Genomic DNA, 27,243 nt, shown 5'->3' on the forward strand with positions numbered 1-27,243 from the left:
CAAACATTTAAACCATAGGAGAAAGCATAGCTTGAGAAAGAGCTATGAGTGGTGTATGTAAAGAGCTGCACTAAGACAAATTTTCAGAAAAAGCATTTCTTAGGAAAAATTGAGCAAATGGGTAGACAGGTGACTGCAAATCATAGCAAGTTTTGCAAACTTGAATGATTGGCAGCATCTAATCTAGAACTATTTTTTTAACCAGGTTTTAAAATACAGAATGGTAAAATAAAGGCACTGTTAGGAGGGTTCATTTGCCACAGAAATTTTTGGTTTACGTCACGATTGGGCAGACTTTCAGATAACTCCTAAGTGATAAAATTGCCTGACTCTAAAATGCAGGACAGAGAGTAGGCCAACTTTCAGTCTAGAAATGAGAATTCTGACACTGATTAAACCCAAGTCCTGACTTCTGGCCTAGCCTGGCCCAGCTGACCATGATCGATCAGATGATTTCCATAGCAGAAAAGCAGGAAGAGAGGACCTCCTCTAGTTAAAAGTGTCTGCAGGCAGGTGTGATGAAAACTAATCTTAGCACTTGGGAGGAGGCAGGAGAAAACACATGTTTGGGCTAGCTTGGGCCACAGAGGCAGAATCTGTCTCAGAAAGCTTCTATTCCAGTATCTTAAGTTTATCTGGGAACTTCATTAGAAGCTTCTAACTTCTTGACCTGGGGGAATTTTATTTTATGATCAGAGCTACAAACAACAAATGAAATGGCAGAATTGTGATGGCCAAGACTCACAGAACCACAAAGCCCTTTAAGAGATGCCTAAGGCACCAGAAACCAGCATGATCAGCTCGGAAGATGGACAGTACTGTGACTAGGCATGGTTTCGTGATTTGTATAGATTTACAAGTCCTGATCAACAAGACTGAAAACACCCTAGTGTAAAACACTGAGGACTTTCTAAGACATTTTGGAAGAAAAAATATATAAAGGTGGCAGCTGCTATTAGCCTTTAGAAAAAACACTTTCTGCCTTAGCAGACATCCTGGCATCCACTGTGTACAGAGGTACACTTTTAACAATTGTATCCTGCCTCCCAGCTTCCCAGCTAGGCAGGTACTGCAGACAAAGCTTAGCTTCTAACTATTGCCTCTATGGGATCCTCTGCTTGTATTTCCTTAATTTTTTACTGTTCCCTATGTGACTCTACTCTCTGCATTACATTCTTTCAGGGAGAATGAAAAGCAGCTGTGTCAGCCACAGGCTTTTGCAAACATCATAAGTTAACATCCTAATGTCCTATAACCAAAAGTTGTAAAACTTAAAATGTAATGTGACTTTAAGCTTGACCTCAAGGTTGCAAAAGTTCTTTGACCCACAGCTGGTGCTTGATCTTACTGTAAGAGAAGCCCAAACGAACACTCATCGCCACAATTCCAGAAGCTGATCTCTAGCTGTTGTCACAGCTACGCCGATGAGCTCTGTGTGCCCCATAGTGGTTTTTTTCTTTTTCTGTAATAAAGCTTGATTCTGGTTTAATAGACTTTGGTGGTCTATCTCCCCATCATTGCATAAACCTTGGACCCAATAGTTAGGATAAAAAGAAAATTAGGATAGAGAGAATGAGAGGGAGCGCAAACTATTTTTGTAGAATTTTCCAGAAGACAGAAGTTTTTAGAGTTTAAGAAATGAAAGGTGAGAAGCCATCTTTTGAGTTGTTAGTCAGGGCTGTCTAAAAGACTCCAAAAGCAGAGTCCACTGCTGTTGCCCTTGATTGACCCCTAGAAGCACAAGTTAAGTTCCTAATAGGGCCCAGAGGCCCTTGAGCTGGAGTTGACCTGAATGCCCCTTCCCTGAGAGCATTGATAGTATCAGAAAGTTCCAGCAGGCTTGAAAAGGGAAGAGGCAATCAACAGTACTGCTCAGTTATGATGCCTATGAACCTTGTTGCTGACTTTAAAGCAAACAATGACAGAAAGGTGGACAATTAGTAGGTTGGGTCCCAAGGAAGGATGCACTTTTCAATGACTTTGTTTTTGTCTGTACACTTAGAATACTGGTGGCCTAGAAACTTCAAAAGCATGGAAGGGGGTCAGCCATTTAGTCAAAGAAGTAGAAAGCTTTTAAACAGTAAACCTACTCTGTTCTACTCTAATCAACCCCAGTGGCACATGAGTGGCCTCACTTGCCCTGTTCCTACCAGTAGAAGCCAGACTTTCATTTTCTCTGGGCTTTCATGAGGCAGCCAAGCCCTCTGCCTCACCAATGTTAGAGAAGGGATACTACAGAAGAATATTTAAGCAACACCCAGTGACTAAGGTTACAAACCAAATACCCAGAACAAAGCTGAAAACCAGTTATGACATCAAGAATGAAAAAAAAGATGGCAGAAATACTTAATGAGAATAAAGAGCAAGCATTATAAAAATGCCTCGAAGAACACTTCTGAATATCCTTGAAGGAAACTGAATGACAGAAAATCTCTAAAAAGAAACAGAAGACATAAATAAAAACCAGACAGAAACTGTACTTTGGAAACATGCTCACCTGAGATAAGTAAAAGAATATCATCAGCAAAATGGAAAGAAAACAAACCTCACTAGATTAATGTCGATGATCAACTAAGAGGGCAGAAAGGAGAGCCGGACACTCAACTGAAGCACAAGAGAAACAACACAGTGCAAACAGAAGCAGCAGTAGCTCCCAGGATCAGATCCCAGGGACCTTAGCAACAACAACAAAAATCTAGATTTATGTCTATGAAATTTGAGAGAAGAACATGGGTGGCCTCAAAACATGCTAGCAGAAAATGTTTATCAACTCCGTAAATGCAGCAATCTTTGTAGTGACAAACAGCTCTGGCTTTTTATTGTGGTGGTGATATCAATAAAATGGCAGCAGATAATCATCTATACTGCACCGATGATAACTCACCAGTTTAGTTATGTAACATGTAGTCATTGGAGAAGCTCATATGAAATGTCTCTGTAATATTTTTAAAATGACTCATGAACCTATAATTGTTTCAAAATAAAGTTTAAAAGTAACTACAAATATGTGTAAAAATATCATTAAAAATATACATACAAATTTTCCTCAAAAATCCTATTTCTTAGGTCTTTTTTCTAAGCTAGAATTATAAAGAGATGAGTGCATCTATTAAGAATCTATAGATGGAGATGGCAACAAACAACAAGGCAGGAGACAGAAGCTTTTTCCTTGGAAAATCTGTAATTCATTGGTTTTCAAAGAATATAAATGACACATTTTAGGATTTTAAATAAACACTCTGATTTACTAAAGTAAATAAATACTGTTCTTACTTAATCTCAGCACTCGGGAGGCAGAGGCAGGCAGATCTCTGTGAGTTTGAGGCCAGCCTGGTCTACAAGAGCTAGTTCCAGGACAGGAACCAAAAAGCTATGGAGAAACCCTGTCTTGAAAATCAAAAAAAAAAACCCAAACTTTATGAATCTGAGTATAAAACCACACTGAATAGTAGATAACATCAAAATTGCAATCCAGCTTTTGAAACCATATTCTAAGGAGATAATTATTAAGGGAAGAACAATGGGGGTGAGGATATATCTCAATGGCAGAACACTAGCAAAGCATGAACAAGGTCTCGGGATTGAACCCCAGCTCCAATAAAAATAAATAATAAAAAGGAAGATACAAAGCAAATATGATCAACACACATGTACTTGTATAAATGTCCTTAACACATTACCACATGCTATAAAATATTTTATATGATGGCAGAAAGACATGATGATAACAAATCACACTGCTTTACAACCTGATTCTACACTCTAAAATAATAGGACTTAACTTAGAAATTAACTTTCCATACTGACAAATAGCAAAGCATATAACTTCGGAGATAGTTCAGTGGGTAAATAACTTGCTGTACAAGGAAGAGGACTTGAGTTCACATCCCTAGATAGGCATGATTACATATGCTTGTAACCCTAGCACTGGGGGTGGTTAGGCAGGTGGAGCCCAGAATTCAGTGGCTATCCAGCCTAGCAGAAATGGTGAGCTTCTGATTGAGTAGAGAGAGACTCTGTCTAAAGGAAGTAAGGTAGAGAATGACAGATGAAGACACCTGAAGTCCTCGTCTGGCCTCCACAAGTGTCCTTAAAGGCACAAGCACCATGTACATACTTGTATGCATACACTCTGTATAAAACAGCAATTTACTTGTAGTCATAGTTGGTGTGTACTCCAACAAGCCAAGATAATGAAGAAACCTCTGTGAACTGAGGTTCTTAAAAACCAAGTGTTTGAAACTGTATTCTCCAACCTACATACAGTGCAGAAAGAAGAGGTAGGACTCACCAGTTGTAATCTAGTCGGGACTGGTGCAGCTGCTGCTGTTTGAGGAGAAGCTTTGTCTCTTGTTGAGCCAGAAGATGCTGAAGGCGTTCCTTTTCAATTTCTAGTTCCATTTTCTGAAGCATCAATTGTTGCCTTCGATCTTCTGAGAGTTGCTTTTTTACATCAGTTTCACTGGGCTGCAATGCCACTCTACCATGCATGAGAGATGCCCAGGAAAGCCCACAATGACATGATTCCATATGTGTCTTACAATACTGAGGGGCCATGTTTGCAGGCTGATAGTTCTCATGAACATAGTCTTCACTTTCAGAGCATTTATGACCACAGTACTGACTCAATGGAGTACGTGAAAGGTGTGGATATTCCTTTATCTTCAACTCTTCTGAAGGTAGGACTTTCTCTATTGGGGCTGCATCTACTGGTTTCCTCCCTAGAGATTCAGAATTACCTATTCTGGTTTCTGATGACACCCTCTCTAAACCCTCTTTGTGATGATGAAGTGTTATTGGTTTAAAAGGATTATTTCTCAGTGCTGTAAGGGATTCTGAAACTGAGTCCTGGTTTGCTGACTTAGGCCTTGTCTTGGTCTGACAGTAGGTTTGTGGTTTGGCTACACTCAGGTAGGAACCATCCAGGTCCATCAATGAAGACTGGTGAGCACTTTGCCTGTTGGTTATCTAAAAAGAAACATGGAAAAAACAACTTCTGGTTTTTCTTTTTCAGTGATATATATTCACTAAAACAAAACTTGTATTTCTTTTTCTTAAATATTACGGTATCTACATTGCTAATATTCCACAAAGATACATCAATTTCAAACAACCTTTATTTCAGCAAATCTATAGGAAGATAAGAAAGATCCAGCATTATTCCATGTTGCTTTTGCAAATCTTTGGTGGTTTTAGGAGTTGCAAGTACTTAAGGTTACATAAAATCAACTTTAAGATGTCAACACATTAAACATTAATATCTAAAAATGTCTATCTTTGAATATTGAGCCAAGAAATTCATGCAGTCACCTTAAATATTCTTTGATTAGCCATTATACAGAACAAGATTTGGTATAAAACATTTCACATTATTCTGAATAGCTACTGTTAGATGAATTTTTATAAATATCTTTAGAGAACACAGATAAAACCAACTAATTTCAACATACATAATTCCAATAAAAAGCAATTATTTATATATTTTTAATTTCAGCTACAGACATATGTGATTTTTCAATTCAACCATTCAAGTGATTACAGTCTAACAGAACTCAGGCAGAGAGGGAGCAGTTGTAAATTTAAGCTGCCAGGTGAAGAGCAAGCTTTCCTAACATTTTAGCTGTAAACCTGTTCTAGTGGGAGAGTGAAACTTCATCTATATCAATTATTCTCAAACTTGAGTGGGCATGAGAATTTCCTGAAGGGCTTGTTTCAGCCACAAAGTTTCTAACTCTGTTCAGAGCAGTCAGCTCACCTGCATCTTTAGGAGGGTTTCAGGTGATGCTGAGCGAGCACTAGTTCAGCTCTGAACATCTTTGATTTACTATAAGTAAGTGGGTTTTCCTCTCAGTGCCTTTTAGAAACATGGTATATCCAAATTCTAGCCTGCCCAGATTAAAATAGTTTAGGTTCAAGCAAATGCTGAGTGTAGCAAAGATAAGCTGCTTGTTCGTAAAGTTGGATACTTGGGATTAACAAAATATTAATAAAATTAATGCAGAAGAATCTTAATAAATGAAATCAATAGGGAAGAGTATAATTCTGAAAATGAATCCAACAAAGTCTAGATTCTTCCAAGGACAGATAATCTATAGCCAAAACTTAGATATTAGGCATAACATATGAGAATCACCAAGTCCCAATTACTTAAGTACAAAGATGGGTTCTTCAAAGTGGTATCACTCCTAGCTGTGTAGATTCCTTTTGGGAAGCTAGAGTATAAGTTTTAGCACAAAGGCTGAAAGGCACATATCATCTACCTCTGGAAAAAACACAGTCGCCAACAGACTCCAATGAAAGATAAACCAAGAGAAGGCTAAGCAAATGAGAAAGAGGTTTGAAATATTCTTTATGGCATCCACTCGCACCTTCCTCTTCCCTTTGGCTTTCATTTACAAACTCTTTCTTTTACATAAACTCCTCTACTTTCTTGCCATTTCCTATCTGGATTCAAGAAAGTCCAGAAAGCCATTAATAGTACTGAACAGTACTATTAACCAAACAAGCAAAAGAATCTTAAATCATGTCTAGATTTCATTGTGTCTTGAGCAGCTGCTTTGTTACAAGTTACTCAAGGCTGGGTAAAAATACTGAGACGGAATAACTTGGCACCTTGTTCATAAATAATCGTCATCTGTCTTAACATCATAAAGCATAGACTTATTCATGCTTATTAAAAAATACCACCTTTAAGCTTATTGGACAGAACAAATCAATGAAAGCAGCAGCCTCAAATCTGAACATAGGAGAACTACCTGAGCCCACACCATGGCGCACCAACTTGGCACGTGTCATTGGCCACTGCTTAGGAGATTGCCAGATGATACACTTCCAACTGTGCCTTGACTTGGTTTAGCCTGATCCTACCGTCACTGACATCACCAACTTCAAAGTTGTCAAGTTCCCTCAGCCGAGCACCTGCCTACCTGAAATGGCTCTCTGATTGGTACCAATGTTGCATTTACTACCTGTTAGCTTCTATATACTCATTTTTAACTTTGGCACCTATATGTAATTGATTGAAGTGTGATGTATCATCCTAGTGCCAGATATTATCAGAATGGAATGGAATATTGCCATAGTTATGACTTCAAAGGAATGTATAAGTACTTGGTGAAGGTGACTCTCTTAACACTCAATATATTCTGACATTGTAGAAGGGCACAAAGGTGTCCATATGTTAATGACACAGCTTGCTAATAACATACCCACTAAAGTATTTTTTTTACTTTTCCTGGACAATTATCTGCAAACTAAGATTATTTGCTCAAGGTTGTTGAGAGAAATATCCCTCTTACAATAAATTAATAAACCACAATTACTACATTCATTTCTTATTGCCACTATAGTGAATTACTACAAATGTGGCAGTGTACGACAACACAAATGTCTTCTTCAAAGATTGTGGAGGTCAAAAATTAAAAATCTATCTCACTGGGCTCAAATCAAGGTTTTGGCAGGGCTTGTTCCTTTGGGAAGCCCTGAAGACAGAATCTATTTCCCTTTTGTTTCTTTAAAGCATCTAGTGACCATATATATTCCTTGGTTTGCCGTCTCTCCTCCATCTTCAAAGTGCATCACTCCTGCTTCAGCTTCCAACATCATAGTGTCCTGTGCTCTGACTTCTTTCTTACTCCTTTTGGTCTAGAGGGGACACCTATCCAGGTAATCCAGGATGACTTCTTCACCTTCAAAGCTTTAGTTTAATCACATATGCAAAGTCCTTTTGTTCATAAAGACCACTTAACCATATAAGTTGATATTTATGGTTTGCAGGATTTAGGGCATTGGTGTGTGTGTGTGTGTAGTATACATATCTTTTTAAATGACCTAATTCATGAACAGTTTAGATAGTTATCTAGACAGAATGAATGAGTTCTGAGATCTTTGGCAGCAGAAATAAACATCTCCCCAATTTACACGAGCTGAAAGATGATGGATATTCAACAACTTCTGACAGAAAGGGCTATGTATATATTTATGTATGGAACATTTGTGCTTACACATACTATATTCTCAATAAGCATGCTTTGATTGCATGCTTTGTTATTGGAAAAATTCAAGTTGAGTTATGGGCTAGCTATGAAAAAAAAAAGAATCCTAGGACTTGATGGGAAAAGAAGAACCACAAAGCCAGTCAGGGCTCTGTAGCAGGCTCCAGCCCAACCTGGTCTCCAGAGAGACTCCTCAAATCATATGTTACCAAGAGAAAGTGAGAAAAGACATAGAAAACGAACTTCCTAAATACAAACTTTCTAATATAAACTCAGCTACTTTATTAGCAGAACTGAAGATATCTATTGCCTTTGAGACCCATGCAAATAACAATAGACCCGAATGAAACAGATGTGTTTTTCTTTCTAGAGCTGCTCCATTAACAAACACACATTCACTTAACAAAGGCTTAAACTAACAAAAAGTTCTGAATTGTTTCTGCATTACATATTTCAGTGCATGTACATGCATGCATATAGTTGTGCACCAGCACAAAGCTACCATGATGCTCACAGAGAGATCAGAGGACAACTTGTGGGAGTTTGTCCTTTCCTTCAACCACCCAGGTCCTGAGGATCAAACCAAGGTTTTCAGGCTCAGTGCCAGCACCTTACCCCATGGATCATCTCTCTAGCCTGCATAAGGGTTTAATATGAAAATTTCACAATAACATATAACACAAACTTAGAAATATTTATTTTATTTCTAATAAAATGCACAGCTTAAGGGTATGGTTTAATAAAATTTCACAATTGTTTCCATGGGTGTAACTATCTTCCTGGTCAAGTTACAGAACATCTCTATCACCCATAAGCTTCCTTGTATGCTTTCTGGTCAACACCATTGCTCTATGCTCATCAGTTATACTTTTATTGATTTATACCTACAGTAAATGAACATTTTTTTCATCTCTACATGGTATTTTGTTGTATGACTAAGGCACAGTTATTTTTCTCTTGTTAATGGGGGGGGCAGACATTCAGAACTTCTTATAGAGCTGCTATTGTTCATACATAAGTGTTTTAAAAATATTTTTATTTTTTTTGAAATTTAAATATAATTACATCATTTCTTTCCCATTCCATCCCATTTCTTTCTTCACACACAAACCTTCCTAGCTCATTTAATGTTATCTATATGTGTGTGATTTTAGGCTGACCACTTGGCATTGAATAACCAATCTGGGGACTCTTCCCTGAGGAAGAATGTTTTCCCACTCTCAGCATTTCGTAGTATTATATCTAGGGCTTTATCTTATTTTTTTTCCTTCCATGTTAACATGTCTTTTGGTAACATCTTTGTTCAAGATTTGTTTAGAGCCTGATGGAGGTGGTTCTTGTATTTTATCTGTTGCTTTCACTGGTTAACTAATAAAGAAACTGCCTTAGCCCATTTGATAGGCCAAACCTTAGGTGGGTGGAGTAAACAGAAGAGAATGCTGGGAGAAAGAAGCCGAGTCAGGAGTCGCCATGATTCTCCCACTCCAGACAGACGCAGGTTAAGATCCTCCCTGGTAAGCCAGCTCGTGGGGCTACACAGAATATTAGAAATGGGTTAGATCAATATGTAAGAGCTAACCAATAAGAGACTAGAACTAATGGGCCAGGCCGTGTTCAAAAGAATACAGTTTCCGTGTAATTATTTCGGGGCATAAGCTAAGCCATGCGGGCGGCTGGGTGCCGGGGACGCAACCCCGCCGCTCCTATTACAACAGAGTGGCACCCAACGTGCTAATGAACTCCACGTAAAACCTGAGAGGGCTTAAAAAGGACACAGAGAGAATTTAAGACAGCTTTTTGCTGTTTGTGGATTGCTTGCCGCAAAGAAATTGTCCTGACTCAGCAACAAGAAAAAACTGGCTGTTTTAAAATGCCGGCTTTCTGGGCTGTGCCGCCATCGCGATCTCTGTCTGGCTCCTGCAGGAGACAGAGCTTTTGAATGGAGCATTTGGAATAAAGTGCTACGATTTGTTTGATGGCAACTAGACTCACTGTGTGCCTAAAAGGAAGTCATTTTTTGCTGCTGCTCAGAGGCACAAGCAGCTCCACCATGCTACTGGTACAATGTGCAAGAATCAGAGGCACGAGCGGCTCCGCCATGTTGGACTGGGCGGGGCAAGCAGGCAGTACCTGTTTTTGACCTAGGAATGTCACAGCTTAGATTCTTAAGCGCTTAGCGATTTAAAAGCACAAAACAAAGTGCTCCTGGATACTAAAAAAATTACAGATTCACAATAGAACTGATTCAGACACTGTTGGATGAATGTACGTAGGCTTGAGAGAGAGAAAAAAATATATAGAAAGAATAAAGTTAATGTCTTTAAAAAAAAAGGGTAAAGTCTTTAAAGAGACAGAGTACAGATAGTTATAGATTAAAAGAAATAAAGAAAAATAAGCCACGTAAAAATGGAAAATTCACAGAGAGTCTGGATTCTTTGTATTATTGTGTTTTCTTTAAAATTTTTGACTGTAAAGGAGCTAACTACAGAGAGACATTTCATTATATGGGCTGCCAAGCTAAACCAGAATGGATATAAGGGTATTATGATTTCAGAATATGGGTCTAAGGATATGATGCTTTGGAGAGGGTCTTCTTTTGTTTTCACAGAGGATGAGACCCTGTTAATTGCTTCTATCCCAATATGGTATGATAGACCACGCCCTCCTGAAAGGTTGCTGTGAACACCTTCAGAAAATTACTTCATTCAACTGCCGACTGAGATGACCCTGACACACAGGTTACACCATAAAAGATCTGAATAACAGCGCCCCCATTCAGCAGGAAGCAGTTTGGAGAGAAAAACTGCGCCCATGTTCCCAAATATGGTTTATAAATGTTCTTTTACATTTAAAGGGGGATATGATATAGATATAAATAATTTGCATTGGTGTGGATTTGAAGGTCAATTTTGTTATATGTATATGCATATTTCTAATCTTGATTAAGGTATTGTGATTGTATAGTTCATTTAAAAATGTAATGTATATAGGTTGTTAATGGATAATCATCGATAATTGTCAAGCTTTTAGTCATGTTACTTAGATTTTCTAGATGTGCATAGATATATTTCAGCTAGATAGGCATTCTTCATATCTTTCAAAGACTGCAGAATATGGCATTTAATGTTTTAATAACTTAGGGCTTTTCATGATAATGAGATACGTCTGCTCCTGGCAGCACCAATCTACTTCAAGAGGAAGATGGGCACCGAAGAGGCTCCTTAAGGAGTTTGATAGCCATTTGGGCAAGAAACTGCTCTTGCCTGGACTGTTACATAAACTGGACACAGAGAACCCGCAGAAAGAGAACTGCTGAACTTGCCTAAAGGTGAGATCGCTTTTCGGGGTTCCTGACTCCTAAAAGAGTCTGCGAGACATTCTGCAGGACACAGCAAAAAGTGACTGAACTGTCTTTGGAATTTCCTGCTTCATGAAAATGTGTCTGCTGGATACTATGGGCCTGTAGGCCGAAGATGGATGCCCCAACGGTACAAAAGAACTTTGGGTGACTGTCCAGGCAGCAAAATGTCTCTGTCATTTCTAGAGTTTGAAGTTTCTTATTTCTTGTTTACTTAGGTAATATTGTATCCTTCTGGAGTCTTTGATGGAGTTGAAGAATGGTTAGTTATAGTTATAGTTTTCCTTAGTTATGATAAAGGATAAAATAGATATAAATATTGTAACTGTAATTCTTGCTTGATAACTATTTTGTTATATGTAATCTTACTATGTTAAAGTGAAAGCCATTTTTTGTTTAAACAGAAAAAGGGGAAATGATGGAGGTGGTTCTTGTATTTTATCTGTTGCTTTCACTGGTTAACTAATAAAGAAACTGCCTTAGCCCATTTGATAGGCCAAACCTTAGGTGGGTGGAGTAAACAGAAGAGAATGCTGGGAGAAAGAAGCCGAGTCAGGAGTCGCCATGATTCTCCCACTCCAGACAGACGCAGGTTAAGATCCTCCCTGGTAAGCCAGCTCGTGGGGCTACACAGAATATTAGAAATGGGTTAGATCAATATGTAAGAGCTAACCAATAAGAGACTAGAACTAATGGGCCAGGCAGTGTTCAAAAGAATACAGTTTCCGTGTAATTATTTCGGGGCATAAGCTAAGCCATGCGGGCGGCTGGGTGCCGGGGACGCAACCCCGCCGCTCCTATTACAACAAGAGCCAAGTTGGTGAGATTCCTCTGACATTTCTAGGAGACGGAATCTTACAGAAAACCTCTGTTCTCTGGCTCTTGGAAATAAGTGTATTGTAGATGTATCCACGTGTTTTCTGTGTTTTGATAGGTTGTGGTTTTCTTTAATAGTCTCTGTCTGTAATTTTTTCCTGTAATTGAATAGTAGTCCATAGTGTATATTTACCACATGAAGGACACCGGGTTATTCCCATTTCCTAGTTACTGTGAGTAGTATGGTATATGCCCAAGAAGCAGACTAGCCGGGTCATATGGTAGATTATTCTCAGCTTTTTAAGGGCTCTCCACAGAGAGTCCAGATTGACGCAGCAGTTTCCTCATGACCCTTCAGCATTTGTCTTCAGTCACTCAGCTGATCTTTGCCATTCGGACTGGGGTAAGATGAAATCGTCGTTTTTTGAGGTGTTTCTTTGTCATTATTTCTTCTTTTGATAGCAATCTTTTCAGGTTCCTGGAATATATTTTGAATTGGTTGGGGTTTTTGTTTTGTTTTTAATCTCAGTTTTTGGAGTTCTTTATATATTCTGGATATTAATTCTCTGTCAGACATATAGTTGGCAAAGATTTTCTCCCATCCTATGAACTCCTTCTTTAAGTGCTATTTTAGCTGTGCAGAACTTTTTAGTTTGAATAGGTCTTCTCAATTATTGGCCAGTGGGGTCCTATTCAGAAAACCCTTTCCTACATCTGTATCATTAAGACACTACCTATATCTTTCCTAGCAGTTTCAGTGTCTACGGTTTCACATTTAGGTCTTTGATCCATTTGGAGTTAGTATGGTGCAAGGTGATAGATACCGGTCTAATTTCACTCTTCTGCATATGGACATTTGGTTTTCCCAGCACTGTAGGAAAATGTTTTCTTTTCTGTGGCTTACAATTTTGTCATCATTGTTAAATATTAGATGGCTGTAGTAATTCATACTCATGTTAGGATCTTCACTGTTGTTTCACTGGTCTACATCTGTCTTTTTATACAATTATATTAATTTTATTACTATAGCTCTGTAATATATATATATTGAATTTTGGAGACAGGGTTTCTCTGTATCTTTTGGTTCCTGTCCTGGAACTAGCTCTTGTAGACCAGGCTGGTCTCGAACTCACAGAGATCCGCCTGCCTCTGCCTCCTGAGTGCTGGGATTAAAGGCATACACCACCACCGCCTGACTTCTGTAATATATTTTGAGATTATGAATGATAATCCCTCCAGCATCCTCCCTAGGACTGTTTTGACCATTTAGGATATTTTTTGATTCCATATGAACTTGGACTTTTTCCAATTTCTATGAAGAATGACGTGAGGAATTTGATGGAATTGCTCTGAATCTGTTAAAGGCTTTTGGTAGAATAGTTATTTTCACAATATCAATGTCACCAATCCACATGCATGGGGTGGTTTTCCACTTTTCTAGTCTTTTATCTCTTTCTTTAGAAACTTAAAGTTTTCATTGCAGAGATCTTTCATCCCTTTAGTGAGGCTTAGTCCTAGGTATTTTATTTTCTCTATTAATATCTCTATGGTGGTGTAGGAGGGTCTTCTTTCTATGTGTTGCTTTCATTGGTCAAATAAAGAAACTGCCTAGGCCTTTTGATCGGGCAGAACTTAGGCGGGGAAGACAGGACTGGATGCTGGGAGGAAGAAGGCAGTGTGGCAGATGCCATGGCTCTCCTTTCTGAGACAGACACTGGTTAGACTCATGCCGGTAAGCCACAGTCAAGTGGCGATACATATTAATGGAGATGGGTTAAACAAATATGTAAGAGTTAGCCAATAAGAGGCTAGAACTAATGGGCCAGGCAGCAATTTAATTAATACAGATTTCCGGGTGGTTTATTTTGGGTGTACGCTAGCTGGGTGGGATGGAACAAGGAGCCCGTACCTCAATACAACACTATGGGTTATTGTGAATGTCCATGGTATCTTTTTCTTCAAGCTCATTGTTGGTGCATAAAAAGCTATTGATTTGTTCAGAGTTGATTCTGTATCCTGCCACATTGCTGAAATTGCAGGTAATTTCTAGTCTTTTTGTAAAACTTTTGGGATCTCTTATGTTTGACTTCTTTCCTACTTGTAGCCCTTTAACTTCCTTTGTTCGCCTTATTGTTCTGGGGTTAGTGCTTTGAGCACCATATTGAAAATGAATAGTGATATTGGGACAGCCCCATCTCACTCCTGACTTCAATGGGATTGCTTCATCTATTTCTCCATATGAGGTTACACTGGCTTCCACATGCAGGTTTCTCATAAATAGTTTTTATTATGTTGAGATACATTACTTTTAATTGTAGTCTAAGAATTTTTTTTTTTTTTAATTTTGAGACAGGGTTTCTCTGTAGCTTTGGAGCCTGTCCTGGAACTAGTTCTTGTAGACCAGGATGACCTTGAACTCACAGAGATTCACCTGTCTCTGCCTCCTGAGTGCTGGGATTAAAGGCATGTGCCACCACTGTCCAGCGTATTCTAAGACTTTTATCATGAAAATACATTGGATTTTGTCAAAGGCTTTTACTGTATCACTTGAGATAATCATGTGATATCTGTATTTAAGTTCACTTTTGTGGTTTATTACACTGATTTCCAGATGTTGAAGCATCTTTGTATTTGAGGAATGTTTTCTTCTACTGTGGCTCTCAGTACTCTGTCCTGTATACTTATTGTTTTAACTACAATATACCATGTGGCTATTCTTTTTGAGTCTTGTCTATTTGATGTTCTGTGTGCTGCTTATATTTTTATGATTGTGTCCTTCTTAGTCTGGGGAAGTTTTGTTCTATGACTTTGCTGAATATCTGGTCTATACCACTGACCTGGGATTCTTTCCTTTCATCTATTCCTTTAATTCAAAGGTTTGACATGTTTCATGGTATTCCACATTTCTTACACCTTTTCCCTGTATTTTCTTTAATTTTTCATATTCTTTGCTTATTTCATCTAGATCCTCCACTTTATCTTTGGATAATCCATTGATATTCACTGATAACCCATTCTGTTTTATTCATGCTACTTGTAAAGCTTTTGAGTTTTTTCACTAGGTTATTGGTTTTTTTTTTTTTTTATTACATCTCCATTTCAGCTTGAGTCCTCTTCAATGCTCCTATTTCCTTACTGAATTCCATTTTCAAAGCCTGGTCTTTCTTCACCATTCCCATCAGCCTTACATTTATGCTTTATTGAATATTATTCAGATGCTTATTCTCTTTATAGTCTCATTAAGTTCACTGAGATATTTGTGTGTGCTATCTTTAAAACTCCTTGAATTCTTTTAAACAAGTTTACAATTGTTCTTTTAAAAGCCCTAGAATTCATCTCAGTAATTGTCACTGGAGAACATGTCTACAGAACTGGTGGGTTTGGAGGGGGTGAGGAATGCTGTCTTGATCTCTCATATTCTTTGTATTGTTGCAACAAGATTGCAGCAACTTGAACTACTTTGTTGGTTCTGTGTCTGATATGGAGACATCAGGCTAGGGCTCATGTGAAGGCTGGGTCAGGCCTGAAGACAGGGTATGCTTTAGAAGGAATCAAGTCAGGTGTAGGGAGGGGGTTTGCCTGGCCTTCAGTATGAAGGTTCTGACCCAAACCTGTTGTTTTGGGGGTAGATCGGAGGATGGGAAGGTTTGTGGAGGAGAGGCTTGGGAGGACTTCCCTGATGAAGAATGTGCATGACCTTTATTAGAAACTAACATGGTCATTTTATTTTATATCCCATCAACAAAGTACAAAATCCTCAGTTGTTCCACATTCTCACTAATACTTTTTCTAGTCATTCTATCATGTAGAAAAGTCTCACAATATTTATTTTATGTTTCTATCATGTGAAATGGCACTAAACGAGTTTTTCTTATCAGCTGACCCATCTAGATAATTCTTACAGACATGCATGCCCAGAGACAAACCCAAACTAGATAGTCCTTCATAGGCATGTCAGGAGGCTGTCTCCCAGCTGACTCCAGATCCTGTTAAGTTGATGACCAATATAGTAACTTCTTTCCTTTTTTTTTTATAACAGCCCTGGCTGTCCTGGAACTAGCTCTTGTAGACCTGGCTGGTCTTGAACTCACAGAGATCCGCCTGCCTTTGTCTTCCAAATGCTGGAATTAAAGGCGTGCGCCACCACCACCTGGCAATGATAATTATTTCTAATGGGAAAACTTGGCTGTAAGTGATCATGTTCAGTGACCACTGAATAGTCACATACTCCCCAAACATCTGTCACTTAGGGTGTTATGAAACTTTTTTTGTGTGTGTGTGTGTGTCTGCGTGTGCGTGTACACACTGATGCACATGCATGCAACTGGTATCTGAACCAGTAGTGGTAGGCAAACACACTGCTAATGATCTATATCCTAACCCTCCCCACCCCCAATTCTTAACTCAGAACCTAGAATATACTATGTTAGCTGTCTTATATACATAACTCATAATATTATCTTAGTGTCAGCCCTACAGCACTACAAGACAGCTGTTTACTTTTGGAGACAGGGTTTCTCTATGTAGTACTGGCTGTCCTGGAGATTGTTATGTAGACCAGGCTGGCCTTAAACTCACAGAAATCCTGTCTCTGCCTCCCAAGGGCTGGGAAAGCTATTTTAATTAGCACTTTATGGATAAGAAAATGAGGTTTGATTAAACAATGTAATTTATCAAGTTCACATCAACATTTTGTATGAGACATGCCCTAGCTACCACACACTTTTGTTTTTACAACAGATATTTTAAGATTAATTTTCTTTTATTTATATGGATATTTTGCCTGCACATATATCTGGGTACCAAGTGTGTGGGTACTGAGAATCAAACCCACATCCACTAGAGCTGCCAGTAATCCTAACTTCTTTTCTTTGAACAATCTTATTTTACGTACAATCCCAGTTTCCTCTCCCTCCTATTCTCCCACTGCTCCCTTTCCACCCATCCACTCCTTGGAGCCACTCCACAGAGCCATTTCATGCACTAGGGATAAATAATGGCTCCATTGCTAGTGGTCCCGCCAACTGTCTACGCCACACAACTGTCACCCTCATTCAGAGGGCCTAGTTTGGTCTTATGCTGTTTCCTCAGCTGTCAGTCCAGGGTCAGTGAACTCCCACTAGTTCGAGTCAGCTGTTTCTGTGGGTATCCTCATCTTTGTCTTGATCCCTTTGCTCTTAATGCCATCCCTCCCTTTCTATGACTGAACTTAGGAGTTTGGCCCAGTGCTTAGCTGTGGATCTCTGCATCTGTTTCCATCAGTTACTGGATGAAGGTTCTATGATGACAATTAAGGTAGTCATCAATCTGATTATAGGGGAAGGGCAGTTTAGGCGCCCTCTCCACTACTGGATTCTTAGCTGGAGTCATCCTTGTGGTTTCCTGGAAGTTTCCCATCTCTCTAGCTCTAGCTTTTTCAACAATTCTTTAGAGTACAGTAACAATGGATAAATATACAAACTAATATTACCAGTAAATGATCATGAGAAAAATGCCTGGATGGTCATTGTCTTAAACACTGGAATTTAGATTGACATTTTTTTTCTTAAGTCTAAATGAAGTCATATGATTCATAATCTTCTGTATCTGGATTCCATGGTCTAATATTACATTTGTTAAGTGAACTCCATGGTGTTGCAAATAGCTGTAATTCTTTCATTTTTACACATAGATAGTGGTAATCTACAGGGCTTTTTTATTCTGTAAAAGGTCAGGCATTAAGTATTTTAGATTTTGCTATCTCACATCTACTTTTGTGGCACAAAACAAGAGATAATAATAAATGAATGTGCATAGCTGTGTTCCAGTTAACCTTATTTATGGACACTGAAAATTTAAATTTCATGACTTTTTTTTCTTTTCCCTGAAATATTCCTGTCCTCTTTATAACCATATAATAATATAAAAATATGCTTAGCTTACCAGTTCTATAAAACCATGTAGTTGTCCGTACTTTGCCTGCTGTTGTCAACTAAATTGATGATTACATCTTCCGTATAAAGAATTCTAATAGGGCTGAGGATGGAGCTCAGTTGTAGCGTATTTACACTGCACGTGGAATGCCCTGGGATTAATTTATAGTACTGCAAGAAAAAAAATTCTGGATGCTAAGATAAACACAAAACACAACAAGAAAAGAAAACAATGTAGTTGAGTGTAGTGGCTCAAGACTATAATCCAGCACTGACTCTCAAGAGACTGAGTAGAGATAATCCTGAATTCAAGGTCAGCCTGAGCTATGTAGCAAGCCTCGGTCCCAATAATAAGCAAAGCAAACAAAAATCTCAACCAATCAAAACCCCTAAACCAAGTGCCCTGTAGTGCTCTTCATATGCTTCCTAGGTGATAATAAATGGGATGAGACACTTATCAGAAGCCAGAACGATATTTAGCAGGAAAGCATGCCAACTAATATACATAATGCCAGAAAAAGAACTGCATTAAAAATTAGGAGGAAATGATTATCACTGATAAAAGTAATTGAGCACGTTAGGATTTTTCTTATATAAAGGATGCCACCACCACTGACCATGGGGAGTGGCTTCACCAATAAAATCCTTAGCATAGCATACTACAGCACAAAAAAAATATTGGCACTTCTGGTTTACAACAGAGTTGGAGAATGGTGCTCTTTAACCTTGGTAGACACAAACTAAATGAAAAAATACCATAGAAAAGGAAAAGATTTAAAATCAAGCATATGAGGGCTGGCAGATGGATTGGTGGGTAAAAGACTTGCTGCAGAAATCTGAGAAACTGAGTTTGATCCCCAGAACCTATGGAAAGTTAGGAATAAAGAAACACTACAAAGTTGTCTTCTGACCTCCACACATGAGCCATGGCATACCCAAACTCACATCAAACATACATCATGAACACCCATATTTACACAATAATAAGATAAAAAGGGTGTAAAATACTTAAGTTAGACAATATGAAGAATTTTCTTCAACTAAAATTTAGGAAACTAGTGGAATTGAAAATTTTACTTAAGTTTTAAGATACTTTTTAATATAATACCTTATATATAATATCTACATTATAAACATGTATGATATGGTATCTTATAGACATCTATGCAAGTGCATATATAAACAACACATTCCCTGTTTTTACATATTAAAATACCCTACATTACTACTTTGTATAATTATCCATATATAATTCTATAAATCACCACTATAGAGTTGGATAATCTGCTATAAAAGAACAAGTAGAGCATAAACTAAATAGCAGTAATATTTCCTTTATTAAGACATTTTGAGAACTTCATATTTGAGTACTGTATTTACTTCATTTCTACACCACCCTCTCAAATTCATACCTCTTCTTTATTATTGTTATACAGATGTGTGTGCACACAAACACGCACACTACAATCTGCGGAGTCTACTGAGTGTTGCTCATATGTGTATGTGTTTAGGGCTGATCACTTAGCATGATATAACATATCAGGGTAATGGAGAAGACTGTCTTTCCCTCTCTAAGCAATCACTAATTACCTGAAAGCTCTTCATTCGGGGCATGGACTTGATAAGATTTCCCCTGTCCTCTTTGGGAAAACAACTGGTGCTGCCATCACCACATCTTTGGATACTTAGGAACTGATTGCTTCCAATGTGCTCATGAGTTTTTATCCACAGGAATAGTTAATATTACCAGCAAGTCTTGAGGTATTTATGGGAAATAATTTTCTTACCTTGACAAGTGTTAACAATTCTATTTTTTCTCCTTATCAGTTTATGAAAAGATAATTATCAATTCTGAGCTTCAAAATTCCCTCTCCTTTTTTAAAAGGTCAGTAGCACTGTGTGTGGGGGTGGGGAGTGCAAGTTACTGTTACCTTGCAGGATATTTTGGAATTAATGTGGAAAAAAGCACAGAATGGCATGTTGCATATTAACATTATACGTGGACCAGTTGTCAAACTGACAGAAAATTCGCAATGCAACAGCTGCACTGTGTGGTTTGCCAATGTCTCAGCCCAAATAAATGTTCATTCTCCTCAGTGCAATTAACTCTCCCATACTGGCAGATTTTGCTAGAAGATCATCAAGGTAGATTACCTTCCAGCGTTATGAACTAAATACTTACAGGTGTTATATCATCAGTTATAACTTACAAACTTTTGCATTTAGCAAGACACTCAGGAAAATGAATCATCTAATTTATGAATAATTTATAAGAAATTCACAGCATGCTCCTGGCGTCATCCATGGCCTTTTCCAGGTCATATGACACCAATTAGAGCTGAATTTTAAATTATTCAATAACCTGAACTCTCTTGTCATTTAACATATAGATATCAATGCAGTAAACAAGTTAAATCTAATGGACCCTGGGGGTTTGAGCTCCTTCACAGCTCAGCAGCTGAGGCCTTAGGCTATGAACGGAACGGAAAATGACAGAACACAGCAGCCACACACATCTGCAAGGCTCTAATAACTTATTCTAGTTCCCAAAGGGACTGCAGCACACTTTAGGAATATTGAATCTAAAAGACATTAAAGTCACTAATTATAAGGTTTAAAAGAATGTAAGCAAGGGAAGACACAAAATGACATGTAAATGACAGAACAATGAACTAGATACCAAGTACCATACCAGGTTCTAGGAATACCACCATAGGTCTGCCAGTAAGTTTTTTTGCAGTTACTACCAGATGCAGTAAAGGGTTGAACTTTCTTTTATCGTTACTACACTTCCTGAAAGTCAGAATTTTGAATTGTTATAAAAACAGTTGTAATAACTGATAGTAAATTCAAGCTAAAGTCAAAAGACACTGATTAGAATTCCACTATGGTTACTTTGGCGTTCCGTTGCTTTAGGCATGTTACTTTGGCTCTCTGAAGTAGTTTAGTCATTTGTAAGGAGGGACTTAGACTTGATAATCTTTGTGGTGTTATGGTATCCTTAAGACTGGGGTTTTGTAACCCAGGAAAGGGGAGAAAAGAAAAAGGGCAACGAGTGAGTACTCAGTTACTACTCTCTGAGATTCACACATTAAGGAAAACTCACACATTATTTTATATATTTGCCCAAACAGATGACTGGATGGGATGAATGTATAGTTATGATAACAATTCTAAAAATTCGGATAGAATCTTTTAAAGGGACAATTATTTCATCAAAAGAAATGTAACTACAGTAATGACTCAGCTCATTGAGTCACAATGCGGAAAAAGGGAGCTTTAAATGTTTTAAATAGTTTCTAGAAGAAATAAACACACAGCTAGTTTTAACTACTTAAGATCAGAAAAAGGTTGTTTATTTTTTTTTTTTTTTGTGTGTGTGTGTGTATAAAAGCAGAGAAGGAGATTGACTTATGGTCACATTGGAAAAGGAACAAATAAAAGAGTTCCAGTGACTCACACATCAATCTTCTGGGTCTTAACATGAGATATGGGTTTAAACACAGAGCAAGAAGTATACATGGCTAAGCAATCGTGGTCATGATGAAATCCTGCCCATCACTGCCCATCCCTGTCTCATCTCACATCTGTCTTACAAGGTGATATGATAAATTGCCAGAATTGTGTTAATTATCTTCCCAAGAGACAACCCTCCTCTGGTAGGATGAATAGTCATTTTTATTATATTAATTCCACCAATTCGTTCACATGGGTAAGCTTTCCATCTTCTGATTTTCTCAATTTCTTTCTTTCCGTTTCTTTTAAGATGAAATATTTATTTATTTATTTATTTATTTATTTATTTATTTATTTAAGATTTCTGCTTCCTCCCTGCCACCGCCTCTCATTTCCCTCCCCCAATCAAGTCCCCCTCCCTTGTCAGCCCCAATAGTAGTCAGGGTTCCCTGCCCTGTGGGAAGTCCAAGGACCTCCCACCTCCTTCCAGGTCTAGCAAGGTGAGCATCCAAACTGCCTAGGCTCCCACAAAGCCAGTACGTGCAGTAGGATCAAAACCCAGTGCCATTGTTCTTGACTTCTCAGCAGCCCTCATTGTCCGCTATGTTCAGCGAGTCCAGTTTTATCCCATGCATTTTCAGACCCAGTCCAGCTGGCCTTGGTGAGTTCCCGATAGGACATCCCCATTGTCTCAGTGTGTGGGTGCACCCCTCGCGGTCCCGAGTTCCTTGCTCGTGCTCTCTCTCCTTCTGCTCCTGATTTGGACCTTGGGATTTCAGTCCGGTGCTCCAATGTGGGTCTCTGTCTCTGTCTCCTTTCATCGCCTGATGAAGGTTAATATCCAGGAGGATGTTTATATGTTTTTCTTTGGGTTCACCTTCTTATTTAGCTTCTCTAGGATCACGAATTATAGACTCAATGTCCTTTATTTATGGCTAGAAACCAATTATGAGTGAGTACATCCCATGTTCCTCTTTTTGGGTCTGGCTTACCTCACTCAGGATAGTGTTTTCTATTCAATTTCTTTCTTTAGTGTCCTAAAGTTTTTATTATACAAGTCCTTTACTTGTTCGGTTAGAGTTAGCCCAATAAATTTTAACTTTCTGGGGTAATTATGAAAGGCACGATTTTCTTGATTTCTTTCTCATCCTGTCATTTGTATATAAGATGGCTATTAATTTTGTGTGTTTATGTCCTGCTAATCTACTGAAAGTGTTTATCAGTGGGATATATATACATATATATCTGCAAATAAAGATATCGTGACTTCTTCCTTTCCTATTTCTATCCACTTGATATCCTTTAGTTGTCTTATTGCTCTAGCTCCGACTTCAAGTACTATATTGAATAAGTATGAAGAAGGTGGACATCCTTGTCTGGTTCCTGATTTTAGTGGAAATGCTTCAAGTCCCTTTCTCTTTAGCTTGATGTTTCATGTGGGTTTGCTGCAAATCATCTTTATTATGGTGAGGTATGCCACCTGTATCCCTAGACTCTCAAGGACTTTTATCATGAAAGGATGTTGGATTTTCTCAAAGGCCCTTTTTGCATCTAATAAGCTGATTCCCTCACCTGCCCAATGGCATTGTTCCTTTCTGAGGAACAACGAGCCCGTCATCTTCATGAAAAGTATCATTTAAATGCCTTTTCTCTAAAGTTTCATCCTGGCTGTTCTTTAGCCAAGGCTACTCAAATCACGTCCCAATGTCCAGCTTGTGCTCCATTTCATAATGCCCCCAATGAAGGTGTTAATCCTCAAGGCCTCCGTCCTAACCACCTTTGGCAGATGGATGTTACCCAAGCTGGCAGACTTAAATTTTTACATGTCTCTGTAGATACTTATTCCAAGGTAATTTATGCCTCCCTACATTCAGGGGAAAAGATTAAGGATGTTATTGCCCATTGTCTACAGGCTTTTGCCTATATGGGCATCCCAGACTTTCTCAAAACAGACAACGGACCAGCTTATATCAGCCAACAGTTTGCAAAATTTTGCCAAGAACAACAAATTACACATACCTTTGGAATTCCACATAATCCCACAGGACAGGCCATAGTGGAGCGCATGCATGCTACCGTTAAACAGTTCTTTTGTAAAATAAAGAAGGGGGAGTATATCACCTCCCCAAATACCCAATTATCTACAATTTTATACATTTTAAATTTTCTAACAGTAGCTAAACAAGGTCTATCAGCAATGGAAAGACATTGGCAGAAACCCTCCCAATCTCTGGGCTGGGTTATATGGAAGGATAGTATCACGGGACAATGGCAATCACCTACACCTATGCTGGCTAGGGTGAGGGGAGCCATTTGTGTCTTCCCTCCAGGAACCAAAAAACTCATCTGGGTGCCAGAGCGTAATGTTCGGCCGGTGGAGTCGGGCCTACTGGCCCTGATAATATGGGTTCAAGTGAAGAACATCGAGGGAGGCCTGAGATGGGCACTGGTGAGGAATCCACCCATACTGATGCCAGTAAGTAAAATAAGCTCTGTTTTTCCATCCTTTTACTCCACCAATTATATCTTGGGAGTTCCTGCAGCAAATACAGCATTAGAAAGATCCTCACTGGGTAATTTAACGTTTGATATATCCCATGCCCTCTGTTTCCGGAGGATTAACAATATTTCAGAGATGCCTAGTGTCTCCCTTTCTGGGCCATGTGTGGTCCTTAGTAATTATTCTCTGGGAGATTTTTCTTCTAATTCTTCTGGACATCCCTGTTTTGGATTGAGAGATATCTTTTACCCAATAAATTTTAAAAGAAATGTTTTTGGACTCCCTACCCCTCCGAGACCAGCTCCCTTATGTTGGAAGATGCCACAATCCTTCAAATTATATTTACCATTGCCTTGGGGAAATTGTGCTCCTAAGGAACCATGGAAATTGGAGGGAGATAAATATTTATGGTGGTTTGGTCACCGACCTGCCTTTAAAAACTCCTTGGGAGGGGCCTTTGATTATTCCTATAGAAATCCAAATATGGCAGGAGTTTCACCTACGTTTGCAGGCATGTTTCTCTGTGGCCCTCGTGCATATACAGATATTAGACCTTTAGCCCTTCAAAGGGGCTTGGCCTTCAATGCCACAGCCCGATGAAACACATCGGACATCTTTGAAATCTCCCTCCAGATTAATTATGCAGCGGAAATGAATTTCTCTATTGTCAGCCTAGCTTGTGTTCTACCTCCCTTTATGTTTGTCTCCTTTAATGGGCTGGTCGGGGAGGATGGTGTCCTTAATTGTTCTTCCAGCTCCTGCTTTTTGAGCAACTGCTGGTCCCCGATGGATGAGTCGGTGCTGATGGTGAGAATTCCTGCCCTGGTTCCCCTGGTGGTAGAAGACCCACAAGATGGACGAGAGCTTATCTTGTATAGAGAAAGGAGAGACTTTGGGATCACTGCCGCAGTCATTGCAGCTATTGCCATATCAGCCACAGCCGCCACCATTGCAGGAATCACTGTGTCCCAGAGTGCAGCTACTGCAGAGACTGTTAACACTCATGCTGCCCGTGTTACCCAGGCCTTAGAAACTCAAAATACCATTAACTCACATATTCAATTGGGGATGTTAAATTTAAATCAGCAAACGGCCTTATTACAGGAACAGATTAATGTGTTGTGGATGGTGCAACAAGCCTCTTGTTCTTATTTTTATCATTCTGCCTGTGTGACCCTTATGGAAGTAAAAAATATGTCCTTTGAGGTGCAACGCCTTAATGCTTACCTTAGGGGACCTTGGAATGATTCCTTTGTAAAAATTACCCACTCTTTGGTACATCAAATTATTGCAATTAATGAAACTCGTGTTAAACCTGTATCTGCTGAGGGATGGTGAAATACCATGGCCCAGATTGGGGGTTGGGCACAGCGATGGGGAGGTGCCTTATCCCTGGGGATCTTGGGACTAGTAGGGGTGGCAGTAGGCCTCTCCTCTTAAAACGAGTCTTAAACATCTTCACCCTGACTGAGCTTGCCCACCGTCAGGTGTTACTCAGTTTGGCGCATGACTCTCCAGGAAGTCATGAGGTGTGGCTACAGATGCTGAAAAAATGAGGGCTTCCAAGGATGGGCAACCTGTGGGGAGACCCCCCCACCTAAGACAGGGTATCGGGGGCCCTATGACCGGTAAGGGAAGGTACTTCTCTCACAGGACCTAAGACAGGACCCCTCATTATAAAATAAAGTAGGGGGAATTGTGGGAATTGCAGCCCCGAGTTGATATCCCTGCCCCCATTTGAGGTGCTTATCTGCAAAGGAAGCATAATAAATTCCCTCTGCTCCTGGAGCGGGGAAGGAAGGAATTTTGAGTGCTTGGTGACCGGTCCTTGATCCCTGCCAGGGTCAGGCTACAGTCCCTTCACAGCCCCCTCCTCATTTGGTGCCATGTTATAAAACCAGCCCAGCAGACAATAAAGGAAGCTGTTCCACCTCAACCTCCTGCTCTGTGTATTCATTCAACCTGGACACCCTCCGCCGAGACTCTTGGTTCCAGCCCGCGCTGGCGCGGCATTTCTATTTTATGAAGGAAAGTTTAAATTCTTATACCCCCTTCCCACCAAGTCTGAGACTTACTAGTATCCAATTAACAGTATCTGAAAGTGACCAACTAACTGCTCCTAAGACGGAGACCAGAAGTCACACTGTTATGTATGCCACTGGCTAGGAGAAAATAATTTGCATTAAACTTTAAGACTAACAACTAGACACAAAGTGTTCTGAAAACAAAAGGGGTATTTAAGAAGAACCATTAGGTGTAACCAACAGTAAGAGGTTTGGAAATCTTGAGTGTTATTAGATCAAGATTTGCCAAAGTAAATCACAGTCCTGTAACTAAAGACCAGAATTCTTCCTGAGCCTCTGTGTGAGCAGCTACAACCCAGGGATGCTGGCAAGCTTCCTAGGAAGAAGTAATTCTGAAGCAGAGCAAAGTATAAAACCAGGGAGTGAAGGTGCCTGCTTTTGGAGGATTGGCCCTGCCTTAAGATAAAAAGAACTGTTTGGAACTAAGTTCTTGGCATTGTGTCAACCTTTATTCTAAAAAATCTGGGACACTCTTACTTAGCTTAGGTTTAGGTTATTGTAAAAAGCCAAGAAATTTGGTTTAAAATAACAAAGAATAAATTGATTGAACTTCCTAGTGCCAAATACCCCAACTCACTTTTCTATTCCTAAGAGCCCTGGTTGGTGCCACTTCCTTTCATGTAGTTTTACCATTCCCTCAGCTCAAATGATTGTGCCTTCACAGCACCCCAAAAGCACATTACTCGTTTCTTTATTGCTGAACTTACTTCAACCTGCTCCTATACCGTTAAGTGTTAAAATTTCCTTGTGATGTTATTTATTTACACTTTTAAAAATAGAAACTCAATACTAGGTAAGCTGTGAAACTTCTGGGTGATCTCTTGTCTCTGCATCACACCTGCCTGTAAGAATGCTTGGATTATAGACGCATGCCAATGCATCTAACTTTTTAACATGGATTTTGGAGGTTGAACTCAGGCTTCCATAGCAAATGTTTTTTTACCTATTTACCATCTCACTAGCCCTTAGAGGATTTTTAATATAAGATCTGTGGAACGATATGAAAATTTGGAGTAAAAATTTCAATTGAAAGCAGAGACAATTACATTACTTTTGACAATGTTGTATAAAAAGAGCTTAAAACGAGAAATTGTAATGGAAAAAAACCCTGCAAAATACATGC

The 27,243-nt window shown here is 39.0% G+C and overlaps 1 protein-coding gene across 4 annotated transcripts in view; it reads right to left on the minus strand.

Moving 5' to 3' along the window:
- The window catches only part of Kiaa1328 (KIAA1328 ortholog), a 265,884-nt gene that overhangs the window by 99,207 nt on the left and 139,434 nt on the right, over positions 1 to 27,243 (minus strand). For all 4 annotated transcript variants that reach the window (XM_057788713.1, XM_057788712.1, XM_057788711.1 and 1 more), the window contains one exon: positions 4,292 to 4,968. In XM_057788713.1, the coding sequence (XP_057644696.1) occupies positions 4,292 to 4,968 (677 nt within the window). The remainder of the gene's footprint in view (positions 1 to 4,291; positions 4,969 to 27,243) is intronic.

Source organism: Chionomys nivalis, chromosome 14 (assembly GCF_950005125.1).
Source record: "Chionomys nivalis chromosome 14, mChiNiv1.1, whole genome shotgun sequence".
Taxonomy (NCBI): Eukaryota; Metazoa; Chordata; class Mammalia; order Rodentia; family Cricetidae; genus Chionomys; species Chionomys nivalis.